We start from the raw sequence: 26,067 nt of genomic DNA on the forward strand, positions 1-26,067 counted from the left end.
CAGGATCCAATCTGGATCAGTCACCAGGACCAGAGGTTTTGTCTTACGATTGGATCCTGCATATTCAAACATATTAAAATGTACTTATGAATAAGTAATGCCCATATTTGTTAAAAGGAAAACAGCTTTTCCAGTTTTGTTTATAAAGGAATATATATGTAGAGTAAAATTTTGTACATTTTACACATATGCATATACACATATTATACATACATACATACATTTTACAACAAATTCTTATTAACATCAGTCCAAATCATCACTAGATGAGGGCCTCTTTGTTGAGGGTTTTGGATGGATGGATGAATTGATGGACAGACAGTCAGGCACATCTCTAGATAAAATATTAGGTTGGGCAAACTCTGAATAAAGGATAATGCCCATTATTTCCAAAGAATAGAATAGAATAGAATAGAATTTTTATTGGCCAAGTGTGATTGGACACACAAGGAATTTGTCTTGGTGCATATGCTCTCAGTGTACATAAAAGAAAAGATACGTTCAAAGTAGTATAGATAACTGATATAATGTATATGCTAATTACCTATTTGCATAATGATGTAAATATACATACAATGTTACATCAATTGTATTAAACAGACATATAATTCAAGTGAATATTCTTTCTCCCTGGTTAGTCTGTAAAATTGAGGTTTTACTCTTGTGCATAATTTGGTTTGTTTAGAAAATGCTAAGGGTATAAAATGAAAATGAGGTTATTGACAAAGATGATACATTTATTGATTTGATTTAAACTGTTTTTAATTTATGTGACAATTAGAGCTTATTACAGATTGGTGAAGGATAAGAACGATGTCTCTTCATTTTTGCCTGCTTAAAAGAAGTAGGCAGGCAGAAGGTAAAGCTGAAATCAAAAGAAACCCTCAGCAAAATGAAAGCAGCTGTATATTCTGGATTTTCTCTTTCATTGTGTCAAAAATATAAAATTCATTGATTTTCCTGAGAAACAAAAACAGAACATGGAGAAAGAACAAAGGACAGATGTATAGGGCCAGAAATAAAATCTTCCCAAAGAATATCTATAGCCTGATGCTCTGCTTCTCTTGCTTATTTTCCCTAGCTAGAACAAATATCTATCTATCTATCTATCTATCTCACATAGGATTACTCTCTCAGCTGCAACTGGAAAACCCTGTACCTGGTGTAAAATTAGACAAAAATTTAGTTCAGATAGAAATCATAAAGTATTTTTGCTATTTTTGGCTTAGCGAGATATGTGAACCCATCCATTAAAGCCAAGTGTGATGTGAATGTCAGATTATTCAAATAAGTATGTTTTTTAAAATTCCAGTTTAGCTTGATAAATTTCACATTGGTCTTTTCCCTCAAATCTAATGATCCAAACTTTTTTGAGCAAACTAGTCGATATTCTTTCACGTTTCAATAGCCCTATTCATGGTAAAATAAAGCACTCACTTCAGGTTGTGTTTCCCTGCTGTCATAGGTGAAGGGATTTCTGGGAAGAAACCAGTGAAGCAATCGATCGTCCACCAGATGGTGGGTCTTTCTGGGCCTCCTTTGACAATAGCTACATGATATGGTCTGAGCAGCTTAGTGTGTGACGATATAATTTCTGAACTACTCCTAAAAAATATAGCAGTATGATTCCCGATTGTGAAATTCTGCAAGAATTCATAATTGCATTTCTTTTATATCTAATTCTGTCATGGTCAGTAGCAAATAAAATGTGCTTATTTTGTAAAAAGAATTGTACAACGTTTTTATTTATATTTCACATTTCTACACCTTCCTCCACATACAGTGGATTTCTCCTAAAGCTCCTAATACTAATGCCACTACTGTAAAGTAGTGGAAAGTGCATAAAAATAATTTTTGTCATCTATTAGAAAATAAAACCTTATTTGCAGAAGTTAGAATATATTCTAATTGCAATTACAAGGCAGACAAATGTAGATGTTTTCTTTATGACTGCCATCTTCATGCAAAGTAAAGCGCAAGTCAAATATTCTATCTATTGTTCACGGCATAAGAACAAAGGAACTCTTGTCAAAAACAAAATGTAACAAACATCATGTGGGTTATAAAGCTGTGCTTTTATTATTGAATTATTTCATATCACAACATCCAGCTTTGTAGGAAGCACATATTGTTATGAGAGCAGTAAAGTCGTAGTGTATATATGACTGTTCTTTAGAATTAACACAATGCATAAAAAATGCTGTAAGAAGAAATGGATCGTCATAAGATAGGTTAATTATTAAACAAATTTATGCAAAAAATGCAAGAATTGGCATTTTACTGTGGTTTTCACAAGGTCCGCTCTCATGTTTCTACGCTGAGTCATGGTGATGTAACTATGTTAAGTAAACATCACAATGCAAAGTAAGGTCATGGTGAGATTGTGCCTTTCTTTAGAGACAGGGAGGGAAAGAACAGTGCTGAACAGATTTCTACTAAGCATTTGTAAATATAATATGCTATGATGCAGTTTCCAATAATTTGTTTTTAAAACCATTTTAGAATTTTGTTTGCCAATAATATCCAGTCATAAATATTCTGAAATTCACTACAGTACTCACTCAATATTTATACGTTTTCAAACTTATACAAGCTGAATATGTTTGAGATATACTGTTCCCTTACCAAATAAATGTGTGACTAAACTGTTCTGGTTATGGAAGGCACTGATTTTTTTTTTCAAGCAGCACATAAGTTATAAATTGGTAGTGCTAATGATGCATATCATTCCTGGACCACCAGAAAAATGACAACCACTGAAAGGAAATAGAGATATAGAGAACTATTTTCTATGTGCTGCCATCCAACAGTAGTCCAGATTTTTGTAGCCAAGATATGTAGATTAACCTAATACTGACAGATATTATAAACAAGGCTACTACAGTAATCAACCAGTTCTTCAGAAGACAACTTCCTAATTTTTCATAATTGGTTCTGCTGAAGTGTACTTGAACCAAAATCAATCCTTCTGGAGGCTATCAAATTGCCTGCCAAGGCTGTATAATTATTAAAAGACTCTCATTCTGAAATTACATGAGATAAATTAATAATTACACCCTACTGAATTTTGGATAGTTCCTTTGAAAGTGTTTTTTAAAAATGCTCAGTTTCTTTCAAAATACAATGTTTTCCCTGGAAAAAAGCCTCTATTTTGTTCTACTGGTGTGTAAGATTTCTTGTCTACCAGTATATTATTTGGTTTTCTAGAAGTTAATGGCTGCTGAGCAGTTTTTCCAGGATCTGTTCTAAGTTTTGCAGTAAAGAACTGTTGCTACTGTACTTGATAAACTTTCTGGAATTTGCAAGAATTATTTTCCTCAGCTGTCTTGTATCAGAATTTAGCCCTTAAGAGCAAGTTATTTTCTTGAGCAACAGGGCATACTGTGTACACCAAACCTCTCAAGTGTAGCAGCTACTTAAAAATCTCCCATACAATATATTTCAGTTTTTGATAGACAAGAGTTTAAAATAAGGACAAGGGCAATATAAGAATATATTGAAGTTTTGCAGCATTCTAATATTCAGCAGTGTTATAATTGTAGATGTGAGAACTGTGAGCCTGTTATGACTGGCTATAGAATAATTAATCCTAGGAAACAAGCTGTATCAATCCATGAAGTGATCTTTCTTTTATAGAAATACATTGAGGCCAGAATTTGCATTGTACTAACTTACAATTTGGTTTCTTTTATCTTCTTTTCTGATTCCAATTGCAGTATAATCAATAAATTACAATTAAATATTGGATTAATACAATGTGAAAATCCAAGCTCAGAATGAAGATATCACTAATTCTTGATAAAAATTCAAGACCATGTCACATTATAGTATCACAACAAAAACAATTCATTTGGCTACACTTTTCAGAAAGACGCCGTGAAGATATTATTTAGTTGAATATATGTATCCAAGATCATCAACTTTAGAAGGCTCAAAGTTGTTTACTGATAGCATCCAGACAGCAGTACAAGTAGGTACTATATATGTTACTCACCAATTATTTCTAAATTTTCCATCTATCTTAATGCATGTTTTAAATATTAATGTATTATTTTTCAGCAACGCATACTATATACATAGCTATCTTGAACAAGGAAGGGGCTATACAAATTTTTCTTCATCCTTATGTACCCATGACATAAACTGTTCAAAAGCTAGGCCACAGATAATTGGGAATATGTGATCATTAAGAGCTGACATAAACTTGACAGCCATAATCAATCAAAACCAATCAACCTGATACATGTGAATAGCAAGTTGGGGGTGGATAGACCAAATAAGCTTACTTTTCCTCTGGTATGAATAGAATTCCAAGTAGACAAAACAATGCAGCAGACTCTAGTCTTAAATAATAATGTCCATCTTTTTTAATGTAAACTTTCTAAATTTTTTACAATGTACTACATACATAACTTCTAAACTTAGGGTCACACATAGCTGGATACAGCTTGGTTGTTGGAACAAAGTGGTTTTTCAACCTTGGCAACTTTTAAGATGTGTGGAGTTCAACTCCCAGAATCCATCAATTTGCAGACCAAAATGATACATTTATAAAAAAATGATTATTAAAAATAATTGATCAAAAGTCCACACAACTTAAAAGTGAACAAGTTTGAAAAACCACTTCTTTATGGCTTCTTCTGGTGGAAGGAAACCAAGAAATGCTTCCTGTGTTTTCACATTAGCAGCTACAACGCTTCTCGGCATTGTAAATTTCCTGGTCGGGTTCAATCTTTGCGGGCGAGGGGCCAGTTGCGTTACAGCTTCGGAGAACCACAACTAGAAAATGAGTCGCGGGCACCCGAAAGGAGATTTCGCTCGCATATGCGAATCACAGTCCCCTTTCAGTCCGTTCAACTAAGCTACAACGGAGCTGGAGGGTTCAGCGGGTGGAGGAGCCGCCGCCTCGGATGTCCTCCGCCCCATAGCCACGCGGCCCCGACACTCGCGCAAGAGGGAAAGAAAGGAAAGCCCCTAAACGCGCGTGGCCACCCGGGTTCCGCCTCTCTACTGAATCTCCGGGGTGGTTCGGGAGCGTCCGCGCTCCACCCCTCGCGATAAACTTTCTGGAATTTGCAAGAATTATTTTCCTCAGCTGTCTTGTATCAGAATTTAGCCCTTAAGAGCAAGTTATTTTCTTGAGCAACAGGGCATACTGTGTACACCAAACCTCTCAAGTGTAGCAGCTACTTAAAAATCTCCCATACAATATATTTCAGTTTTTGATAGACAAGAGTTTAAAATAAGGACAAGGGCAATATAAGAATATATTGAAGTTTTGCAGCATTCTAATATTCAGCAGTGTTATAATTGTAGATGTGAGAACTGTGAGCCTGTTATGACTGGCTATAGAATAATTAATCCTAGGAAACAAGCTGTATCAATCCATGAAGTGATCTTTCTTTTATAGAAATACATTGAGGCCAGAATTTGCATTGTACTAACTTACAATTTGGTTTCTTTTATCTTCTTTTCTGATTCCAATTGCAGTATAATCAATAAATTACAATTAAATATTGGATTAATACAATGTGAAAATCCAAGCTCAGAATGAAAATATCACTAATTCTTGATAAAAATTCAAGACCATGTCACATTATAGTATCACAACAAAAACAATTCATTTGGCTACACTTTTCAGAAAGACGTGAAGATATTATTTAGTTGAATATATGTATCCAAGATCATCAACTTTAGAAGGCTCAAAGTTGTTTACTGATAGCATCCAGACAGCAGTACAAGTAGGTACTATATATGTTACTCACCAATTATTTCTAAATTTTCCATCTATCTTAATGCATGTTTTAAATATTAATGTATTATTTTTCAGCAACGCATACTATATACATAGCTATCTTGAACAAGGAAGGGGCTATACAAATTTTTCTTCATCCTTATGTACCCATGACATAAACTGTTCAAAAGCTAGGCCACAGATAATTGGGAATACGTGATCATTAAGAGCTGACATAAACTTGACAGCCATAATCAATCAAAACCAATCAACCTGATACATGTGAATAGCAAGTTGGGGGTGGATAGACCAAATAAGCTTACTTTTCCTCTGGTATGAATAGAATTCCAGGTAGACAAAACAATGCAGCAGACTCTACTCTTAAATAATAATGTCCATCTTTTTTAATGTAAACTTTCTAAATTTTTTACAATGTACTACATACATAACTTCTAAACTTAGGGTCACACATAGCTGGATACAGCTTGGTTGTTGGAACAAAGTGGTTTTTCAACCTTGGCAACTTTTAAGATGTGTGGAGTTCAACTCCCAGAATCCATCAATTTGCAGACCAAAATGATACATTTATAAAAAAATGATTATTAAAAATAATTGATCAAAAGTCCACACAACTTAAAAGTGAACAAGTTTGAAAAACCACTTCTTTATGGCTTCTTCTGGTGGAAGGAAACCAAGAAATGCTTCCTGTGTTTTCACATTAGCAGCTACAACGCTTCTCGGCATTGTAAATTTCCTGGTCGGGTTCAATCTTTGCGGGCGGGGGGCCAGTTGCGTTACAGCTTCGGAGAACCACAACTAGAAAATGAGTCGCGGGCACCCGAAAGGAGATTTCGCTCGCATATGCGAATCACAGTCCCCTTTCAGTCCGTTCAACTAAGCTACAACGGAGCTGGAGGGTTCAGCGGGTGGAGGAGCCGCCGCCTCGGATGTCCTCCGCCCCATAGCCACGCGGCCCCGACACTCGCGCAAGAGGGAAAGAAAGGAAAGCCCCTAAACGCGCGTGGCCACCCGGGTTCCGCCTCTCTACTGAATCTCCGGGGTGGTTCGGGAGCGCCGGCGCTCCACCCCCTCGCCCTTCACTTCTTCTGGAGTGCACTGACTGGAAGTGGCGTACGTGCAAAGCAGAGCCGGAGAGTGGCGGCTCAAGCCCCGCCCCGCCCCCAAAGGCCCGGCCAACGGTGAGAAGGGAGGAGGAGTCGTCAGGGCGAGTGGGGAGGATGGGGGGAGAAGACCGCGCGCCGGCAACGGACGCGCCTCTTGCTTCTCCCGCTGCCTGAAGAGGAGGTAGAGGAGGGGAGAGAAAGAAAAAAAAAAGAGCCGTGGAGTTGTAGAGAACGCCTCTCGCCCCATTTGCCAGAAGCTGCTATGAGGCGTCGGTAGGAGGGCGCCTCTGAAGCGGCAGGCGAGAAGGCGGCGGGGTTTGGTGGCGGTCCTCCGCCCATCAGGAGGAGAGAAGGAGGCGGACGAAGCAGCAGAGCCGCGGCGCAGCTCTGACGGGGCCAGGGGGGCGGCCATGATGAAGTGAGCCACTCGCCTCCTTCCCGAGGCCCCGGGAAAAAAACAGGGGCGGCCAAGGAGAGGGACGCGAGAACATGGCCAATGACAGCGGTGGGAGTGGCAGCGGCGGCGGCGGCGGGGGGGCCGGCCAAGGCGGGGGATGCGACGGCGGCAGCAGCACCAGCACCAGCACCAGCACCGCCAGCCAAGAGCGGGACCGGCAGTATTGCGAGCTGTGCGGGAAGATGGAGAACCTGCTCCGTTGCGGCCGCTGCCGCAGCTCTTTCTACTGTAGCAAAGAGCATCAGCGGCAGGACTGGAAGAAGCACAAGCTCATCTGTCGGGGAAGCGACGGCGGCGGCTCCCCGGCGGCAGAAGGGGGCGCTGCTGAGCCTCGAAAGCCAGGCGGCGGCGGCGGCAGCTGCTGCGACCAGCCCTTCCACCGGAGCTCTCGCCACGGCCGCCCGCATGTTGAAGGACGGGACGGCGAGGAGAGGGCGGCGGCGGCGGCTTCCCCAAAAGCAACGGCGCTCCCCGCCAAGCCGCAGCGGGACACCAACTCGGAGGAGAACGTGGTGGTAACGAACAACCACGTTGCCAAAGTGGCGCCAGGAGCCCGAACACAGGAAGAGGAGGATAAGGAAGCGGCGGTGGCGGCCGCGGCAGGTCCGGCCGTGGAGGCGGGGCACTTCTACCGGGATAAATCCAATTTGACTGGCGAAGCTTCCCTGCGCCCCAATGGGCAGATGAAATCGCTGGTGCCTCAGCGTCTGGCCTTGGAGTACATCGTGCCCTGCATGAACAAGCATGGCATCTGCGTGGTGGATGACTTTCTGGGCAAGGAGCTGGGTGGGCAGATCGAGCAGGAGGTTCGGGCTTTGCACCACACCGGACGCTTTACCGACGGGCAGCTGGTCAGCCAGAAGAGCGATTCCTCCAGGGACATTCGTGGCGATAAGATCACCTGGGTGGAAGGCAAAGAGCCTGGCTGCAAGACCATCGGAAAGCTTATGAACAGTATGGACGATCTTATACGCCACTGCAATGGCAAACTGGGTAACTACAAAATCAACGGCAGGACGAAAGTGAGTGGCACCCTCCTCTTTCTTGCCATCCTCTAGTGCAGGGCTCTCCAACCTTGGCAACTTTAAGCCTGGCGGACTTCAACTCCCAGCTTTGCTGGCTGGGGGATTCTGGGAGTTGAAGTCCGCCAGGCTTAAAGTTGCCAAGGTTGGAGAGCCCTGCTCCAGTGGTACTTAAGCAGCTGTCGGCAATGAGGCATTCTAGCTGTTGATTTAGGCCGCCTTCCTTTCTTTCTGTTCCCTAAGCACCTTTATTTTTAGGACGGTTTAATAGATTAATTGAAGGCCTCCAATTGTGGGTGAGTGGTAAGGGTCAGAGAAAGATTGTGAGAGAACTTCTGTAAGGGATCCCCGAGGGTTTCTTAATATGTGTATGCTTGGGGTTAATCTCAGCTGAATTTACATGCTTCTGATTGAATAATTACTTATTAAATAAGCACTTGGTTAAACCATCCAAAACATTAGGTTTTGCTCATAATTCAAGGATATTAATACTACTTTAAGGTTCCTAGAGGAGAAATGAAGACAAAACGTTGGAAAAAAGTGTTTCCCTATAACCAATTAATGCCACACACACACACACACATATATATATATATTTCATATAACCAATTGATGACACAGTAGTATTACAGAGTTATGTGTTAGAGTGATTGAAATAAGATTCATAAAGTGAGGTTCTGCTTTGTAGTTGAGCAAATATGTGGAAGAGAAACAGTAAAATAGAGTTTAGTTGTGTCAATATGTATGCTGTTTATCTTCTATCATTTTATCCATATACTTATAATAGTATATAGATGCTAAATGTTGAATTAGCTAGAACTAATCATGGTGTAATCCTGGGAAATTTGAATTTACTGCTTGACATCCTATTAAGTCTTGATTATTTTGTAATGCTAAATGCACATCAAATACATATAGCACAATACTTTTAATGCCAATATTGCACAGTTATGCTTACTGAGGTTTAGTGATTATTTCTTCTAGTAAGCTGAAAAGGCATTCTTGGATATTATGGTAGGCATAAAATTGGTTTTTAATTTTCTTTATTTAGGAACTAATACATTATTGAACTTAACATTGATAAATAGGACCAAAGTTACATAGTGTTACCAACATTACATAGTAGAACTGTATTATGATTAGAAAGTATTATAAATCTTTATTGTGGTTTTGTTTCTTTGCACATGATATAGAGGTAAACAAATGTTGGATGAGCCACAGTTCTTTTTAAACATAAATGTTTCATTAGGCTAGTTGAAGATGAAGAAATTGCCTGGGATTATATGCTGTTTTCTCAGTCTGTAACCAAGAGGATAAAGCAAATTTTGATGAGGATTAACACTTGAACATTTGTTGGAAAGAAATGAGTAGGAAAATATTAACAGGTGGAAGTGGAAGTATCCACTCATTTAAAAAAGTGTTGGGTTATGTTTATAATTATATTATAATTATATAAAAGTATAATTATATAATTATCAGTGATAGAATTAATAATATGCTTCTTAAGTCCAATATGTTAGAAAAGTTGTATCTTTGCTAACCATTAGTTAAAATATAATTGGGTAGCAGCATTGTTTAAAATGTTTCATGGTTAGGTCAATATAGTTTTAGAGAGAAGGCTTCTGTCCCCATTTTTCTATAAATCTTTGGGCTGGGAAAGCATAAGGAATCAGGTCTGTTTTTATTTTATTTATTTTTGCCCAATTAAGAGTATACTTTTGAAGCATGCAGTTAATATAGAGTCAGGAGAAGAGTTATCTACACTGCTTTGTGTCCCACATATATTAAAAATGTTCATTGTGGTTTATAAAATAGGACAAAATGATACATAATCTGAATTAAGAATTCTTTAAATCTGTTTCAATTAAACAAATCATACATTTGCTGGGGTTTGAACCTCATGGGAACAGTGCATTTGATAGTGCTAAGAAAATGATGGTGTGGAAGCCCCTTTATAGTTTTTATGGGTAATTGAAGAAAAAAAATCATTTAAGGCTTGCAGGGAATATTTTCATGAAATATGAGTGTGTGTATTGTGGCCATGTAGCAGTTTAGATTTGAAGACACAAACCCATATCTTCTCCCAGAATTATGCAGCAGTTTCAGAGGGCAAGCCTCCTAAACACAACCCCAAGAAGAGGTAACACTGCTTTTGGAGGTGCTACATTTGACCTCTGTGATCTGGACTATTTTGTGCCCTCAGATCAAAATGTATGTAATATACATAAAATAATTGTGGAAGAAAGCAGATTGAACTGTGAAGTCAAAGTAAAATGAAATATGGAAGAATTACAGATTATGTAACTATAGTACATGAGAAAAATAACAGGTTTTTTAGATTTTTCTACTCATGAACTGATTTGACACACGATATGATCAATATTTTATTCATAGGAAATAGTTACACTTCTTAGTGAATGCTGGTGAGCAGGGGTAGCTCAGATTACTACTCAAACTGTATTTGCTAAAATTTCCCTTCAGATGCTCTAGAACACTTATCTTTGTTTTCCTCATTCCATTTTTAGATTCTCGTAATATTATACATAAAATCCAATTTTCTTTACAGTATTTTTCTTATATTCAGCTGTCAAACCTGAGTGTTTTATTCCATAACATACTACCTCTACGTGTACAATGACTTCAATGTGTTAAACTAGCTATTTCTGCTTTCAAAACTCATTTTTTCCCCCTCTGATTACAGGTAGTCCTTGACATACAACCTTTTGTTAAGTGGCCGTTTGAAGTTACAACAACACTGAAATAAGTGACTTATGACCATTATTCATATTTACAGCCATTGTAGCATCCCCATAGACAGGTGAACAAAATTTGAATGCTTGGCAACTGGTTCACATTGATGATGGTTGCAGTATCCTGCTTTTATGACCTGACAAGCAAAATCAATGGGGAAGCCAGATTTACTTAACAATCATGTTACTTAACAACAGCAGTGATTCGCTTAACAACTGTAGTAAGAAAAATTGTAAAATGGGGGAAAACTCACTTAACAACTGTGTTGCTTAGCAACATAAATTTTGGGATCAATTGTCATACGTCGAGGACTACCTGTATTTCTTAAAGGAACTTGTTACTTTTCAATTTCATTTTTTTCAAATTTAATTCCGTACTGTAACTTTGTCAATTTAATATAACTTACAACTGTTTATGAAGGGACCATGATACATTTGTCTGCTGTGTAGAATTTAGCACAGTTTTAGAAAATTGCCTATTGATGTATTAATATTAACCATAAGTTGTCATCATATACCTTTGAGTAAGTCTCATAAGCTTAACTTTAATAAAACATTTGTTTTGAGGTGAACAACTATTTAAAAACTCCAGAATTGTTAAAAGGGTAATATAAAAATCTTTAATGTAATGTATTATTTAGAAACCTTTGCTTTATATAGTTTTCTTTGTAGAAAACAATTATTTGAAAAACCATATATATCACACTATCACACATATTTCATTCTTAGAATATTGTTGCCCTTAGATAGAAGTATACTCTAAATGAATTTTGCATATTTGAAATGAACAAATTATTTTGTATCATTAAAAATGAATGTGGCATAAAAGGGCAGGCTTACAAGTCACTTTTGAAAGTTGGCCATTCATCTAGTATCCCTTTCTACCTGTTCTAGTTTAATCCTATGAGACGACTCAAAACTTTAGATAGTTCGTTTTGAATAAATTTTGCAATTCTGATTTTAAAGTCATAAATGTGTTGGTCAATTTGGCATTAGATCCCAGTTTGTCCTATTAACTTACTTATTTTAAAGGTCAGTAAGCATTTACCTACCATAAAACTTTCTATAAAGTTGTTTTTATTCCATTTTGTTGCTTTTTATATATACCAGCAAAATTGATTGGAGTCATATAACTGTTTGAAATATATACAGGTACTCTTCCACTTATGAACATGATTGGGCCCAGAATTGTAGTGGTTGAGCAAAGTGATGATTAAGTGAATGCCATTTGACCATTTCAGTTTTCTGGCCAACGAGGTCAGTCATAGCTTCAGAAAGCAAGCTATTGGTGCTTTTTCCTGCTACACTTTGTGTTCTTCTCCCCCTACCTCTATCAGTCTAATTTACTTCTTTTAAAAAATATAGGCTCATAGAATTTCATATCAAATATTAGCTTGTAGCCATTACATTGATAAAAACAAAACTGATGTTATAAGGTCATTGATTTGCAAATAATAAGATGCTCATTTTTTATTATTAAAAGAATTATAAATATATTTTATCAGGGAAGAAATGCTGAAAATGATATCTGTAAAGACTTTCTGTTCACCATGGTTTAAAGCTATTAGTAGAATAGAGTTGGCACACTCTAGTTTAGTTAAACGGTATCATCTCTAGGATCCTGGAAGTGCCTCTTTTCTCTAGCAATGCTGCCCTCTGGAATGATGTTTCCCTTGATATTTGAGTGGCTCTGAAGACCTTGCTCTTTGCATAATGGCAAATGAGATTGCAGACCTTCTTTCCTCTTTTTCTTAATTCCCATCTGAGTTTGTTACTTATGCCATCTTTGTTCATTTTTGCTTTTTGGTGTTTTTTTATTTTTACATATTTTTTACAATTGCTAAACCATCCAGTATAACTGGGAGTCAGATGGCATATAAATTTAATAAATATTATGGTTGGTTGCACTGTAAACCAGCTATTTAGACTGGATTTGGCATTTTTATCCACCTATTGATTCATTCCCAACGACAGATGTTGCTTGATGATGTTAAAGGTATCAGTATCATAGGATATAAGCTTTTGCAAAGAAAATTACCTTTTGCAATTGGCTGATGGTCAGTTTGTCTATGCTGTTGGCGTTCAACTGTGCTCCAGTTGTTTTGGATTGCACTTAAGGTGCCTATTACTATCATTGTTTTCCTTTGCTATAATCACTGTACTTTTGTTTGCAAGTCTTTGCATGTTTTCTCCAGTTCTTTCTCTTCTATTCTGCTATTTCTGGGCACAACAAAATCCACTATCAAGATTTTTTTTGTCCTTATCAACAATTGTTTTGTCTGGAGTGTAATGTGGCAAGTAGTTGTCTGTTTGAATTCTGAAATCCCAGAGCACTTTAGCTTCTTCATTTTCTACTTACTTGTCTATTTTGTGGACTCACCAGTTCTTGCTTGCTGGCAAATGGTATTTCTTGCAGATCTTCCAAGGCACCATTGTTGCTACTTTGTCATGCTGTTTGTAGTCAGTCTCTGCAGTCTTCTTGCAGCAATTAACTAGGTGTTTGTTTCTTCAGCTTCTTTGCAGAAGCTTCATTTGTTCCTTGTTACAGTTTTGTCAGTTCTGACTTTGTATGCCTTTGTTCTTAAAGCTTGGTCTTGTACAGTCAAAGTTAGTCTGTCTCTTTCTTCAGCTTTCTTGCTTTTAGCCATTGCCAGGATTTGTTATCTGCTTTGCTTGCTTTTCTTAATATACTTGGCCATGTGATATTTTGCTTTGTCTCTTCTCTATTCTTCATTTGGTTTGTCTTACAGGCCAGTTTGGTCTCTTCGGTACTCAATAAGCCTTCATGGTATACTAGTTTGAGTTCATCTTCTTCACTGTTCTTATTAAAATGCTCCAGAAGATGAAGTCAAAAAAATACCTCAGCATTTCTAGGTCTATTTCAAAGTAGGATGAATACATTTTTGCATCTTAAAATTTATAAATTTATTTATTTAATTTTTCTGTTTTCTTTTTAAATTATGTATTCTTTTGTGCAAAATAATGTAAAGAACTGCACAGGTTGACTGAGCTTATTTAATAGAAAAATAATCATTTTCCAGGTTGTCTTTCTCTTGACTTAGGAATTGACACTTTTATAGGAAAAGCGTCCTTTTCTCACTTGCAGTGTTGATGTTGGTGACAAAATAAACACAATTAGCTTATTGGGATATATTGGGCTCAGTTTGTGGCATACCAATTTTTACTCTAGTCATTTTAGTTTTCCTCTCTCTTTTCTTTTTTTTCCCGTAGAAAATTGAGTTCGTCCAAGAAGAATTACTAATATTTTTAATGTTAAAAGTATTGTAACTTTGTGGGTTCCAATGTAGCTTCTGAAGTAGGCTGTGTTTGGGAATGTGATACCTATTGTATCACATTTGTGTTGTATTTGATGAAGCCCATCTGCTCACAAACGAACACAGCAGAGAAAAGAATTCCCATCAAGTCTGTCTCCCTAGATCTTCTGAGGGATTCTAGAGTAGATTGAGACATATACTGAGATAGTTTGAACAGGAAGAAAAGAAAAAATATGCTTAAGCTAGATGAATCATAATAAAGTCTATTCCTGTTTTGGTAACAAGCAGTCACCTTGATATTAAATATATTTTTATTTTCAGTCAAAACATTAAATATCAAAATAAATGGTGGAGAATAGTTGTTGCCATTTATTTGGCAATATGAGGGGGAAAAACTTGCAAACATTGAGAAATATTCAAGAGATGGAAAGAAAACAAAGTCATGTCATTATTCAAAAGAAATATTATCAGAAAATATTTACTTTTTAGGGGAAAACGTTTAGAAAAAGGAGGTCATGATTGAACCTGCGAATCCACACATTCCATGTGAAACATTTTCTAAACGGTTTCATTTTTTGAATTTCAAATGTTATCAACTGTCTCTACTATATTTGTTGACGATTAATCATTTTCCGTTACTCTCTGTCCTCCTACAATAGCTTATTTCTTTTACGTTGTATATTTTCTAATATAGGACACTTTATCAGTTAACAATTATACATACATTTAATAAGAAAATATTATGCTATAGTTTATAAACTATTTTTACATGGAGAATTCCTTCCCCATTTCCCTGAACTTTTCTATTTCTATTCAGTGGATCTTCACATCTCTAATTTTGTAAGATCTTTATTGATTTATCTCAAAACCCAGTTGACAAGCATACTACAAATGTAATCAGATCAGGCTATCGTGTACTATCTAATATGTAGGATAAAATTTATTGTGTTAAAAGCATTAATACAAGTTAATGGTGGCTTACAGTTTTGATGTTTGTGTCTTAAGCAGTTATTTTTAAAGATATAGTTTATATATGCTAGTTTATAAATCTAGTGATGATTTTGTGTGTAACCCTCTGAACGAAGTCTGACAGGTGATTGCAGTTAGTAAAAAGCATATTAAATAATCAAATATATTTGCTTCATTTCATATAATGATATAAATTAGATATCACTTAGATCAGAGTTTCTTAAAGTATAGTTTTAGATTTCCTAAGGTCCCCCAAGTCCCTCTTGGGGACCTCATAATCAAAATAATTGCCAAACTGTGTTGAAAATAATGCCATATTAAAAATCCCATCAAACAATCATGAGAAAAGATAGTGGCAGCAAATGCATCAATGTTAATTTTTAATAGAGTAAATATTGTTAAATATAGGGCAAAACATTTTCAATCAGGATACCTCAAATGAAGTAACTTTCAGAACGCATCCAAAATCCGGGATCCATGACTCCCATGGAATTGAAATTTGGCAAATTTTATAAACATTTAATACAAAATGTCATAAACATTTTCTATGGTCAATTCCTGATTGTGCCATTTCAATATGGGCTAATTTCAAGCCAAATAGATCTCTGCTTATGTCCCAGATTTTTAAAGAACTTTTATTTCCCACTCTGTTGAAGGCATTGACAAATCTGATAAGGAAATTCAATCACTGAAACAGTGACTCAAAGGGGGATGGGTTTCTAGTAATTTTTAATTAATTAAACTGAAAATGTTGTGTTTATAATACATTTGAAGGTATCTTAATCATAGTATATTATATAGTACCAGTTGAATGGGAACATAGAATCTGAAACTTATCTTAGAAACAAAGACTAATTTTAAATGCAAAAACAAAATATTGTTATGCAATATGTTTTCATATACCTGTGAAGAATGCTTTTAATATAGGATATTTATCGATCCAGTCATCTAACCATCCACTTATCAATCACATTTATATTACCACCCATCTCATATAATGACTCTGGGCAGACTACAAGTTAATCCGAATAGATTAAAAAAAAGCCAATGATGCAACAAAGATAAAATTTAAAAGATTTTTAAAAATAGTGGGAGGAGAACCCATATAGAGAATACATTCAGTTAGCCATCATGTAACCATCTGGCAGGCTGTGCTCTATTATGGGATCCAAGCCAGTTGACATAACCATGTTTTGAATATCATCTGAAGACCAATAAGACTGGAGCTAGCTTCACTTTGGGGGGAGAGGGAGGAAGGATGCGCCACAGGGCAAGCACCATGGCAGAAAAGTCTTTCCTCCTAGATCCCATTTGAAGATATTCCCTATCTGCCTATGGGACAGATAGATGTAACTGGAGAGAAGTGATCCCCCAAATTATCAAGTGCCATGATAATGATAAGTATCAATAAAATTATTACATCTTGTGATATCAAGACATTGTACCTGATACACCAGTTGAACACACTCATTTTTGTATTCCCAAGCAGACACAAAGTTAGATTAGTAGATTTGTTGTATACAATTAGAAAGTCAAGCATTTAAACAAAAGAAATTCTGTATCTTAACAGAATGCAGAATCTTGCCATATGTATTCCCAAGGCTTAAATCCTGAGTCCTTTCCTCTGACCCTTTCTAAGCAGTGACATTTTGCTGCTCATTTCCTGAGGCTAAAGATTTGTGAAGCAACTCTCTTGATAGTGAGAATCAAATCCTACTTCAGCTCTTAGCAAGTGCTATGGGAGGAAAATCTATAAGAAGCCATATACTTTTTTTCTCCTACCCAATTGTATGAAATGGAGTGACATTCATTTTCCCTACTCTCAAGACTCATCTGTAGATCTGCTGTTATAGAAATGGCCAGTTGATACTATTATGTTAAAGTAAAAAGTTGAGGTGCGATGTTATTTTTTATTTTTTTATTTTTTGTTCTACTGCACCAAAGTCAGTGCCTTCTCCTTTTTTCCTTCTTCTCTACACTTTTCTCTTCCCTTTTTCCTCCCCTATTTTTCCTATCATTTGTTTTTGTATTTTATATTATAAACTAATAAAATGACAAAGATGGGGAAAAAGAAAACTATTTTTTTTAAGGACTCATCTCTACTTTCAGGATTTGGCGTGTTTGTTTGATTTCCCGTCTTTATTGAAAGGGGTTTGCAAAGCCTAGTCAGACACACACAGACGTGTTCAGTAATATTCAAGAGCAAGACCCTGAAACAAAAAAACCCTGGGTTTATTTATTATCAAGCAACAAGGAACTACAGACATGTAAAAACATGATTGGTTACAAAGAAGCCTGAAGCAAAAATAGACACATCATGCTGCACCTGTCAAATGCGAAGCCAAAACTTTCCACTAGTTTTAATGAACAACTTCCTTTTGAAACCCTAACTGCTAATACAGAGTTGAAACTATGATGCATGCTTGCTTGATTGTTTACTAAATAATGACTACTATACTTAAAACTCTTACACTATGTTCAGGAACACTTAAATGCTTTCACAGTATGAATGTGCTAAAAGTTTCATACTTAGAACCATCAGCTTGGTGTGGTCTGTATCCAAACCAGTTATGCTTATTTTATGTTATGCAAAGCAATCCAGTATGTTGAATTTTATATATATGACCACACGCATGCACACACACACAGAGTACAGTTAAATTATATCACTTATCAAGTTGTACATGCTCTTTGATCTAATTTTAACCATGGTACTAATGACTTGCCTGAAATAGTTTAATGTAGGAGTAGTAAAAAAAAAAAACCTCTTAAGTTTTGTCTGTTAACTCATCTGTAGCTCTCATTCCTTTAATTTTTGATGTCTAGGGAAGTTCTCATCAAAGAATGAATGATTATATGGCTATAAAAGTTAAAACTATATATTATTATATTGCTTCTAGTAAAAAAAAATCCTTTAGTATTCATTGAGATCTCTAGGTAGTGTTTTTGGTAACTATTCTTTTCTTCTGGGATGTTTTTAGAGAGAAATCTAAAGGTACTTACAACAAAATAACTTATTACTGCAGATAAATGGAGAAAAAGATCATCTTTAAAAGAATACGGATATATTCCACCTGACCATACTGAGGGTAATTAGAGCTTGCTGTGGAGTATCCTAAAGGGATGGTTATGGCATAATATTTTTGTTTGATTGGTTTACTGTTTTGTTTTATAGTTGTTTCAGAGCTACTGGTTTTATTGTTGTTATGAGCCGCCCAGAGTTACTTAAGATGCTTCATACAACACACTATCCTGTTGGATAGTTTGTAATTCAATGTATTGTTGGGATTTATACCACTGTCCTAGCATTATATGAAATAGGCAGTCTTGTTTAGCTCTAGTATATTGTATTTGTTTTAATAGAGCATATTATCCAAATATAGCAGTTATGGTTTGTTAATCTATTTTAAGGTGGAGAAGGTTGTGTGGACCGAAACAGTGTGTAGAATTCCTTGCCATGTCCATTTTGAAACTTAGGTTTTAGTGTAGCATATAAAGTAACTTTCCAATTCTTTGTAGGAAAGTAATATCTGAATTCATCATGTGTCTGTTTTTAAGTGTTCTTTGAAAAATTTTTGTACTTTTTTGAAATGCCAGTGAAAAGTCAGTTTGTTTGTTTACAGGTAACTACATATAAATGTATTAATAACTTATCTTTAGACAGCAGAAAAAACACTAATCTTCTGTTTCTTACATTATTAATATAATAGAATTTATAAACAGCAGGCTAAAATTTAATAAAAAGACCTTTGTATTCTCCTCCAAATTATAATGTTCTTAATATAAATCAATGTGGATCATTCAAGTTGTATCAGTTTACTTACAGAATATATTTACAGGTAATCCTTGCATTACAACAGTTCATTTAGTAACTGTTCGAAGTCACAACAACCCTGAAAAAAGTGACTTATGAACATTTTTTACACTTATGTTTTATTGCAGCATCGCCATGGTCATATTAAAATTCAGATGCTTGGCAACTGACTCATTTATGATGGTTGCAGTGTCCCGCGATCATGTGATCCCCTTTTGTGTCCTTCCAACGAGCAAAGATGATAGGGAAGCCAAATTCACTTAACAAGTGTGTGACTAATTTAACAACTGCAGTGGTTCACTTAACAACTGTGGCAGGAAAAGTTGTAAAAGGCAGCAAAATTCAGTTAACAAATGTTCCACTTAGCAACAGAAACTCTGAGCTCAATTATGGTCCTAAGTCTATATTCCATTTGTTTAAAAAGGTAAGAAACCCTGGAGCAAGAGACAGCTGCAGAGGAAAAAAAATTGTGGAAGCATCTCTTGAATATAGATGTATTGCTGATTTGCTTGCTTGTTTATTCAGTTTATATAGCTTCCCATCTCAATGAATGACTCTGAGAAGTGAATAACAATTACAAAAATTAAAATACATGGCAGCCAAGAAAATCATTATCACAACCAAGAGATGGGACCCCTCATATCCCTGGGCCCAGAAAAAGATCTTGCAAAATAATTTTGGTTTCTTCCTGTTTTAATCTTGAAATATAAGATGGTAAACACTATTGAGCATTGACTTATGATGTTAACTTTTTTTTAATTTCTCCATATTACTGCTGGCACAATAATTATACCAGATTAAAGCTTACAAATTGTCAATATGTATAAGGCTATCATTACCCTAATGTGTTAGACAACCGTCTGAATGAAAACGCTTTTAAAAAATAGTTTCAGGGATGTTAACACATATATATTTATTAAATATTTTCACAAAATTAAATGTCAAAATGCTGAAATTTATAAATCCTTTTCTTGAGATAGAGAAGAAAAGGATTTATGCTCATGTTTTGTGCTTTCTTGTTAATTGCAGGCAATGGTAGCTTGTTACCCAGGCAATGGAACAGGATATGTGCGACATGTGGATAATCCAAATGGAGATGGAAGATGTGTTACGTGTATATATTACCTTAATAAAGACTGGGATGCCAAGGTACTTTCTATTTTTAGAGAAAGTTTTACAGTACGTATATTAAAAAATGGCATTCTTATTATATTAATTGTAATAAGTGGTTGAGTGTTATGCTAGGTTGTTTTAAATAAGTCTAAAAATAGTTAAGCTGGTTTTTCCGTAAGTTGTTAACCGGCTTCCTTGAATATCTGGCAAACACATTCTTAAGATTGCATTGAAGCCTAGGTTTCCAGGGCAAATATATTCTGTCTAGGATCTAAAATGTTATCTGGTTCTACTTTTGGAAAATATATTGGAAATTCTATTACGTAAACTGAGACCTTTAGCCTCAAGTAATTCTCCTACCCTCAGCTTATGTTTTTATCAACATCATGATTTGTGGTTGTTGGTAAAGTGATTCAGATGAAAATGTAATAAGCTTACTTATAATAAAGTACCAAATGTGTTACATCTTTAATTGTGATGCTCAGTGTATTTGTTGAAAAGGAAAAGGGGAAGGAGGAGGAAGAATTATCTTTAGGAAAGTTTGTGGAAAGACAGTCAGAACATAATTTGTATCATCTTAGTTTGATGGCTCTTTGTGTAATTTTCTGTTACTTTTGTTTCATCCTGAAGAATTTTGGAATATTAGGAAGCATTGCCATTATTGCAGTTATCTATCGTAGCAGATAATAATGTCTTACAATAAAGGATAACTACTAAAAATATAAATTCCTGTTGGATTTTTTTCAAGGTAAGTGGAGGTATTCTTCGAATATTCCCAGAAGGCAAAGCCCAGTTTGCTGATATTGAACCTAAATTTGATAGACTGCTGTTCTTCTGGTCTGATCGCCGTAATCCTCATGAAGTGCAACCTGCATTTGCTACAAGGTGAGATGAATGAATCATGCATACAGATTTTAAAGAAGCCTGGCAGGGTTTGAAATGTTAAAAACTTGCTGTTTTAGCTTTCAAAAACACATTAATTGCTTTCTAGAAAGTTACAGATGAATAAAACCCTCTTAAAATGCTTATTGCAATTTGGGGATCTACCCTGCTGCTACTATTTGTGGGCCATCAGAGTCAAAGTCTATCAGTTTAAGTACTGTATAATAAATAAAAAGTTAGTATTTTGAACTATTATTTTGCAATAATGAACCTTTAATGGATCTTGTTTTAGTGGAATTGGGTTTAGTGAAAAAAGTCTAGTGATTCTGTCTATTGAATGTAAGAAATAAAAAAATTAACTATGTTGTTCTTGGGCTGGGCCTGTATGTATCCTCTTTCAGAGATTGCAAAAAAGGTAAATAAATGTAATCTATTGTGGTGTTATTTATTTAAAGGCTAAAACAGCCTCCTATTATTTTAGCACTCTTCAGATATATAAATTTCAGTTCCCAGTATTCTCAGCAATAGCCATGTTAGCTGAGGAATACCGAGAGTTGAAATCCATATGTCAGGGAATGTACTTACAGAAATGATATTTAGATAATTTAGAGATAGTAACTTTTCATAGAAGATTAAGACATCACAATTTTAATTAATGCAAAAAGTAAACTCTTTCAATTATAAATTGAAAAATTAAGGAATCACATGTGACGTAAGTGAGGAACATCTCTCAAATGTTTTGTTTAGAATTAATAGAATGGTAAAATTATTTTATAAAGAACATTAATTAGCAAAGATACAGCATACTTTAATATTTTTTTATTTTCATATTGATTTAAAATGAATTTCCGTAAATTAGAGGTCTCAGTTCTAGAGAAATTAAGATAGTATTTTGAGCTTCACTTTAAAAAATACCTAATTCCCTGATAATTTATATAAATTATGAAAGATCATGATACTCGTGGGTACCACATAAGGGAGAAAACAGTTCTACAAAACTGACAAATTTTGTTGGAATTGTACTTTTCAAGTATAATAGAAATAATCTCAAGTAATCTTGACAGAAGCATTATTTAAATGTACCATTACTGCTTCACTTTTTTTATTCTTTTAAAGGTACGCAATAACAGTGTGGTATTTTGATGCAGATGAAAGAGCCCGGGCAAAAGTAAAATACTTAACAGGTAAGTAAGTTGCCATATTTTCTTGCTGTTTTTACAAATTTCTTATTGAATTTGGTCTAGTAGGACTATTTTAATTTATTTTTAAAGATTGTGTTTAATCAAAATTACATTAATCTAGAGTATAGAAATGGAGCTACTATCACTGTATTAAAATGTCAAGCAATATCCACTCTAGGGGTATAGTTTACTAAAACTGGCTACTTCGGCAAAAATAGAATTATATATCTCTATATTAGAAATTCCTTATTAGCTGACTTTTGCTGTGTAAGAATAAGAGGGAAGTGGAAAAAGTATATAGCCTTGGATAGGCACATTGCATAGTTTCTAAAAGATGAAGATCTATTTACTTGGTTCTCTGAAGTGTCCTGAAATTTTGCTTCTACTTGTGTGGAACTTCCCATGAAGAGCATCTGGAAACTTTGTTTGTTTGTTTAGTCAAATGAAAATTACAAATTTGAACAAAAAAAATTAAAAAATCAAAATGTGACAGGGACGGTAGACACATCAGGGAACCCCTTAAATATGGAGGTCCACAGAAGTTAAGTTAGAATTAAAACTATAAAACTGTTAACCTCAGCTGGTACAATATGCAGTGGCACATGCTATTATCTGTGTCTCTAGAACACATATTACAACACTGTTTCACAAGCTGCACCGGTTATGTCTGTTTTCAGTTTCAATTCAAAGGTGCTGTTTTTCTTACTTAAAAAGCCAGATTATTTGAGGGACCATTTCTCCCCAATTATATTTGCCTGTCCTATCAGTTCCAGCCGAAAAGGGCGGTCCTGTCAGGACTACATATGGTGGGACTCAGGAGGCAGATTTCTCCGCTGTGTCACACACTTCAACGACTAATTGTGGGCTCAATTATGGTTGTAGTGCCTATAAAGGCCCTTTTTTGTGAGATGGGTGGCCATATAAATTAGATGAATAAAAATGAAACTAAGATGCATTAATTATAAAAAAAATAATATAATAAAAATAGTTTTAATATTCAAAAGCCAAGTACAAAGATGTGCCTTGATGCTGTTTTTTTTTAATTCAGTCATTAGCTTTGTATAGTTCAGTATGTCCTGTTAGTTAATAATTATTTTAATAGTCAATATTTAACTTGGTTTCAAACAAGTATTAATTGTGAAGTTCTAAAAATATATATTTTGTTTTAAAGTTTAATAAAAGAAAAATTGTAACTTATTTCAAATCCGTGTACCAGTACTATCTTTCCATATAATATCCTCCCTCTTTTGCAGGTGAAAAAGGTGTCAGGGTTGAACTAAATAAACCTTCAGATTCAGATGGGAAAGAACATTTGTAAAGCCTTTGGTCTACAGTTCCCTCCTCTACATTCTGGCTCTTTTCACCTCACCTTCATCAAACCTTGGTGATATCTATTAACTTTTGAATGTGAATAATAAGAAAATCAGCACCAAATCAAGATTTTGAATCGGTAAACAATGGGTTTCAGTGTTGCATCAAATGGCTTTTTAACTGCTGAAGCATTGTACTCCATGATTGTGACTCCAGTCCTGTGACTGCTAATGTAAAGATAAGCATTGACAAGAAACAGTTTACACATGAAGTGCCCGACATTTGAGATTTTTCTATCATTCATCTTTTGACATTCAGTCATTCAGCTCAGTGCTGTTCATCTTCCTCTTTAAAAAAGTGATAAATGTTGAGTTTAAATAATTTTGTATAACTAGGTTTGGTGATCAAAATTGAACAAAAACATTCTCCAAAGTAGCATTTCTCTATTTTTGTAAATCTGCTATTTTCCCCATTATTCTATCATATAAAACTTAATTTAAATAAATGAAATGCCAGTAAATGATTGTCTTTTACCTAAAATCCAAAAAGGAGCACTTTAATCATCACCTGGGAACCCATTTTTTTCATATCTTATACTGATTTGATTGATTGTATTGCATTCTCTCTGAAACTTAAGCAACATGAAACAGATGCCTGTCTTTCTGTCAGTTACTTATGGCTTTACTTACTGAATCCGGAAAGTAACCATTTTTTAATCTGTAACATTTGGGTTTTCTAAGTGACTGGCTGGCCACAAAGTGAACTTGATACTATCTGTACTGTCATAGTGTTGAACGCTATGGGTGTACTCCACTGGGAACTTCATCTGTGAACCCTTTGATGGAAATGCAGTTCTTCAAAGAAAAGCTGGGCTCTCGTGCAACTTCTGCAGATGAATTACTAGGTGGATTCTGTCCACAAATATCATTCAATACTTAAACTGTAAGGGCTTTTCTAGGCTTTTAGATGAAGCAACACCCCTTCTATTACTTTGATGGGAGATCTGTCTTAACTCATTTCAAAGCGCTCTCACATTTGTGTAAGTTAAAATCAGAGATAAGTTTTCTCTCAAAGCATTACCATCCCTCATCCGTTACTGTTTGCCCCGTGATCCTCTTACATAATGTCAGGTGTATATTAAATACATTAAGACTGAAGTGCATCACTGCAGGCTTAATATGTGAAGGATTTCGAAGTATGGAGAAATTTTTACAATGGTCTAATGTTTGGGGGGGGGGAAGTGAGGAACGATAACATTCATTTACCAGCTATGTGAAATTTATTTTTAGTTTTCTGCTGAAATGTGATTCCCTGAAGGGGGAAGCTTTTAAATTCTCCCAGCCTTACCAATAGCATCACCAATCCCTTTTTGCCTCACTTAATCAAAATAAAGTAAGTGTACAGAAATGTTTCTCTGTATACAACTTAACATCTGTATAGTTTATATTCTTAAAAGTCCTTTTCTATGGAAAGCTCAGTAATTTTTATTAAAAAAAACTTACTATTCATGTAAAACATGAAAAACAACAAGGATTGTGCTTAATGACCATTGACAGAAGGGAGAAAATTCAACATTATAATAACATGCTGGGGAAAGTTACAAAAAAAATAGTTTGGGTTTTTTGTTCCCTTCTGTTCTCTTCTCCAAAAATTACTTACTAGCTGTCAAAACTTGTAATAGTTCGACTTTTCTCTTCATCCTGGTAAATCAGAAGAAAACACATCTTACTCTTAAGTGCCTCTGGAAGCCTGGCCAAGGAGTGTTAATTCTTTACTGACTGGTCTGCAGCGCAATGCACAGTTTAGGCCTAGTAAATCTAACTTTTAACTGCTTTTGTATTATGTTTAATGTGTTAAAATGCAAACCTAAGACTTTACTTTTTTGTCCCTTTATTCAAAGGTATCAATCAGCATCTCACATTTGCACTTGCTGGGGAGATATACAATCTCTTGGATATCTCTATTATTTACAAAAGTTACCAAACCGGGCCTCTGATGCCCATTTGAAAATAAGTTCACGTCAGTTAAATTTTCAGCCTGGGGCATCACCAAACAGAAACCTGTTTCAGACTATTTTTAAACTGTCTTATGGCCTGTATTTCTGTTTAGTCCTGGTTAAAGATAAAGCTTCATGATGCTATTTTTATTTCATGACATTAGCCAGCTGTAAAACAAGACTTTTATCTAGCAGGCAAAGAAATTCAGGATTCATTTGCAGATTTATTATAAAGTCATGTAACTTTTGAAAATCAGTGTTCCTTATTGAAAGAGCTCTCGAGTTGCTTGTAAAGCTAATCTGATTAAAAGATTATAAAAGTTCTTGAAACAATGTGTTTATTTTGTAATTATGTAACTCTTTTAAAGCCTATTCCACAGCAACTGATTTGTAATCTGATAAACTGTGTGTGCACGCGTGTGCCTGTTTTTAGCAGGCA

The 26,067-nt window shown here is 35.4% G+C and overlaps 1 protein-coding gene across 1 annotated transcript; it reads left to right on the forward strand.

Annotated features, from left to right (window-relative positions):
• The first annotated feature begins 6,920 nt into the window (after nucleotides 1-6,920).
• Nucleotides 6,921-25,951, forward strand: EGLN1 (egl-9 family hypoxia inducible factor 1). The gene is made up of 5 exons (XM_058166579.1): nucleotides 6,921-8,337; nucleotides 20,175-20,294; nucleotides 21,007-21,143; nucleotides 22,257-22,324; nucleotides 23,575-25,951. Exons 1-5 carry the CDS (start codon nucleotides 7,348-7,350, stop codon nucleotides 23,637-23,639), a joined length of 1,380 nt encoding a protein of 459 aa, XP_058022562.1. The 5' UTR covers nucleotides 6,921-7,347; the 3' UTR covers nucleotides 23,640-25,951.
• Nucleotides 25,952-26,067: the final 116 nt, after the last annotated feature.

This window comes from Ahaetulla prasina, chromosome 1, assembly GCF_028640845.1.
Source record: "Ahaetulla prasina isolate Xishuangbanna chromosome 1, ASM2864084v1, whole genome shotgun sequence".
In the NCBI taxonomy this organism is placed as follows: Eukaryota; Metazoa; Chordata; class Lepidosauria; order Squamata; family Colubridae; genus Ahaetulla; species Ahaetulla prasina.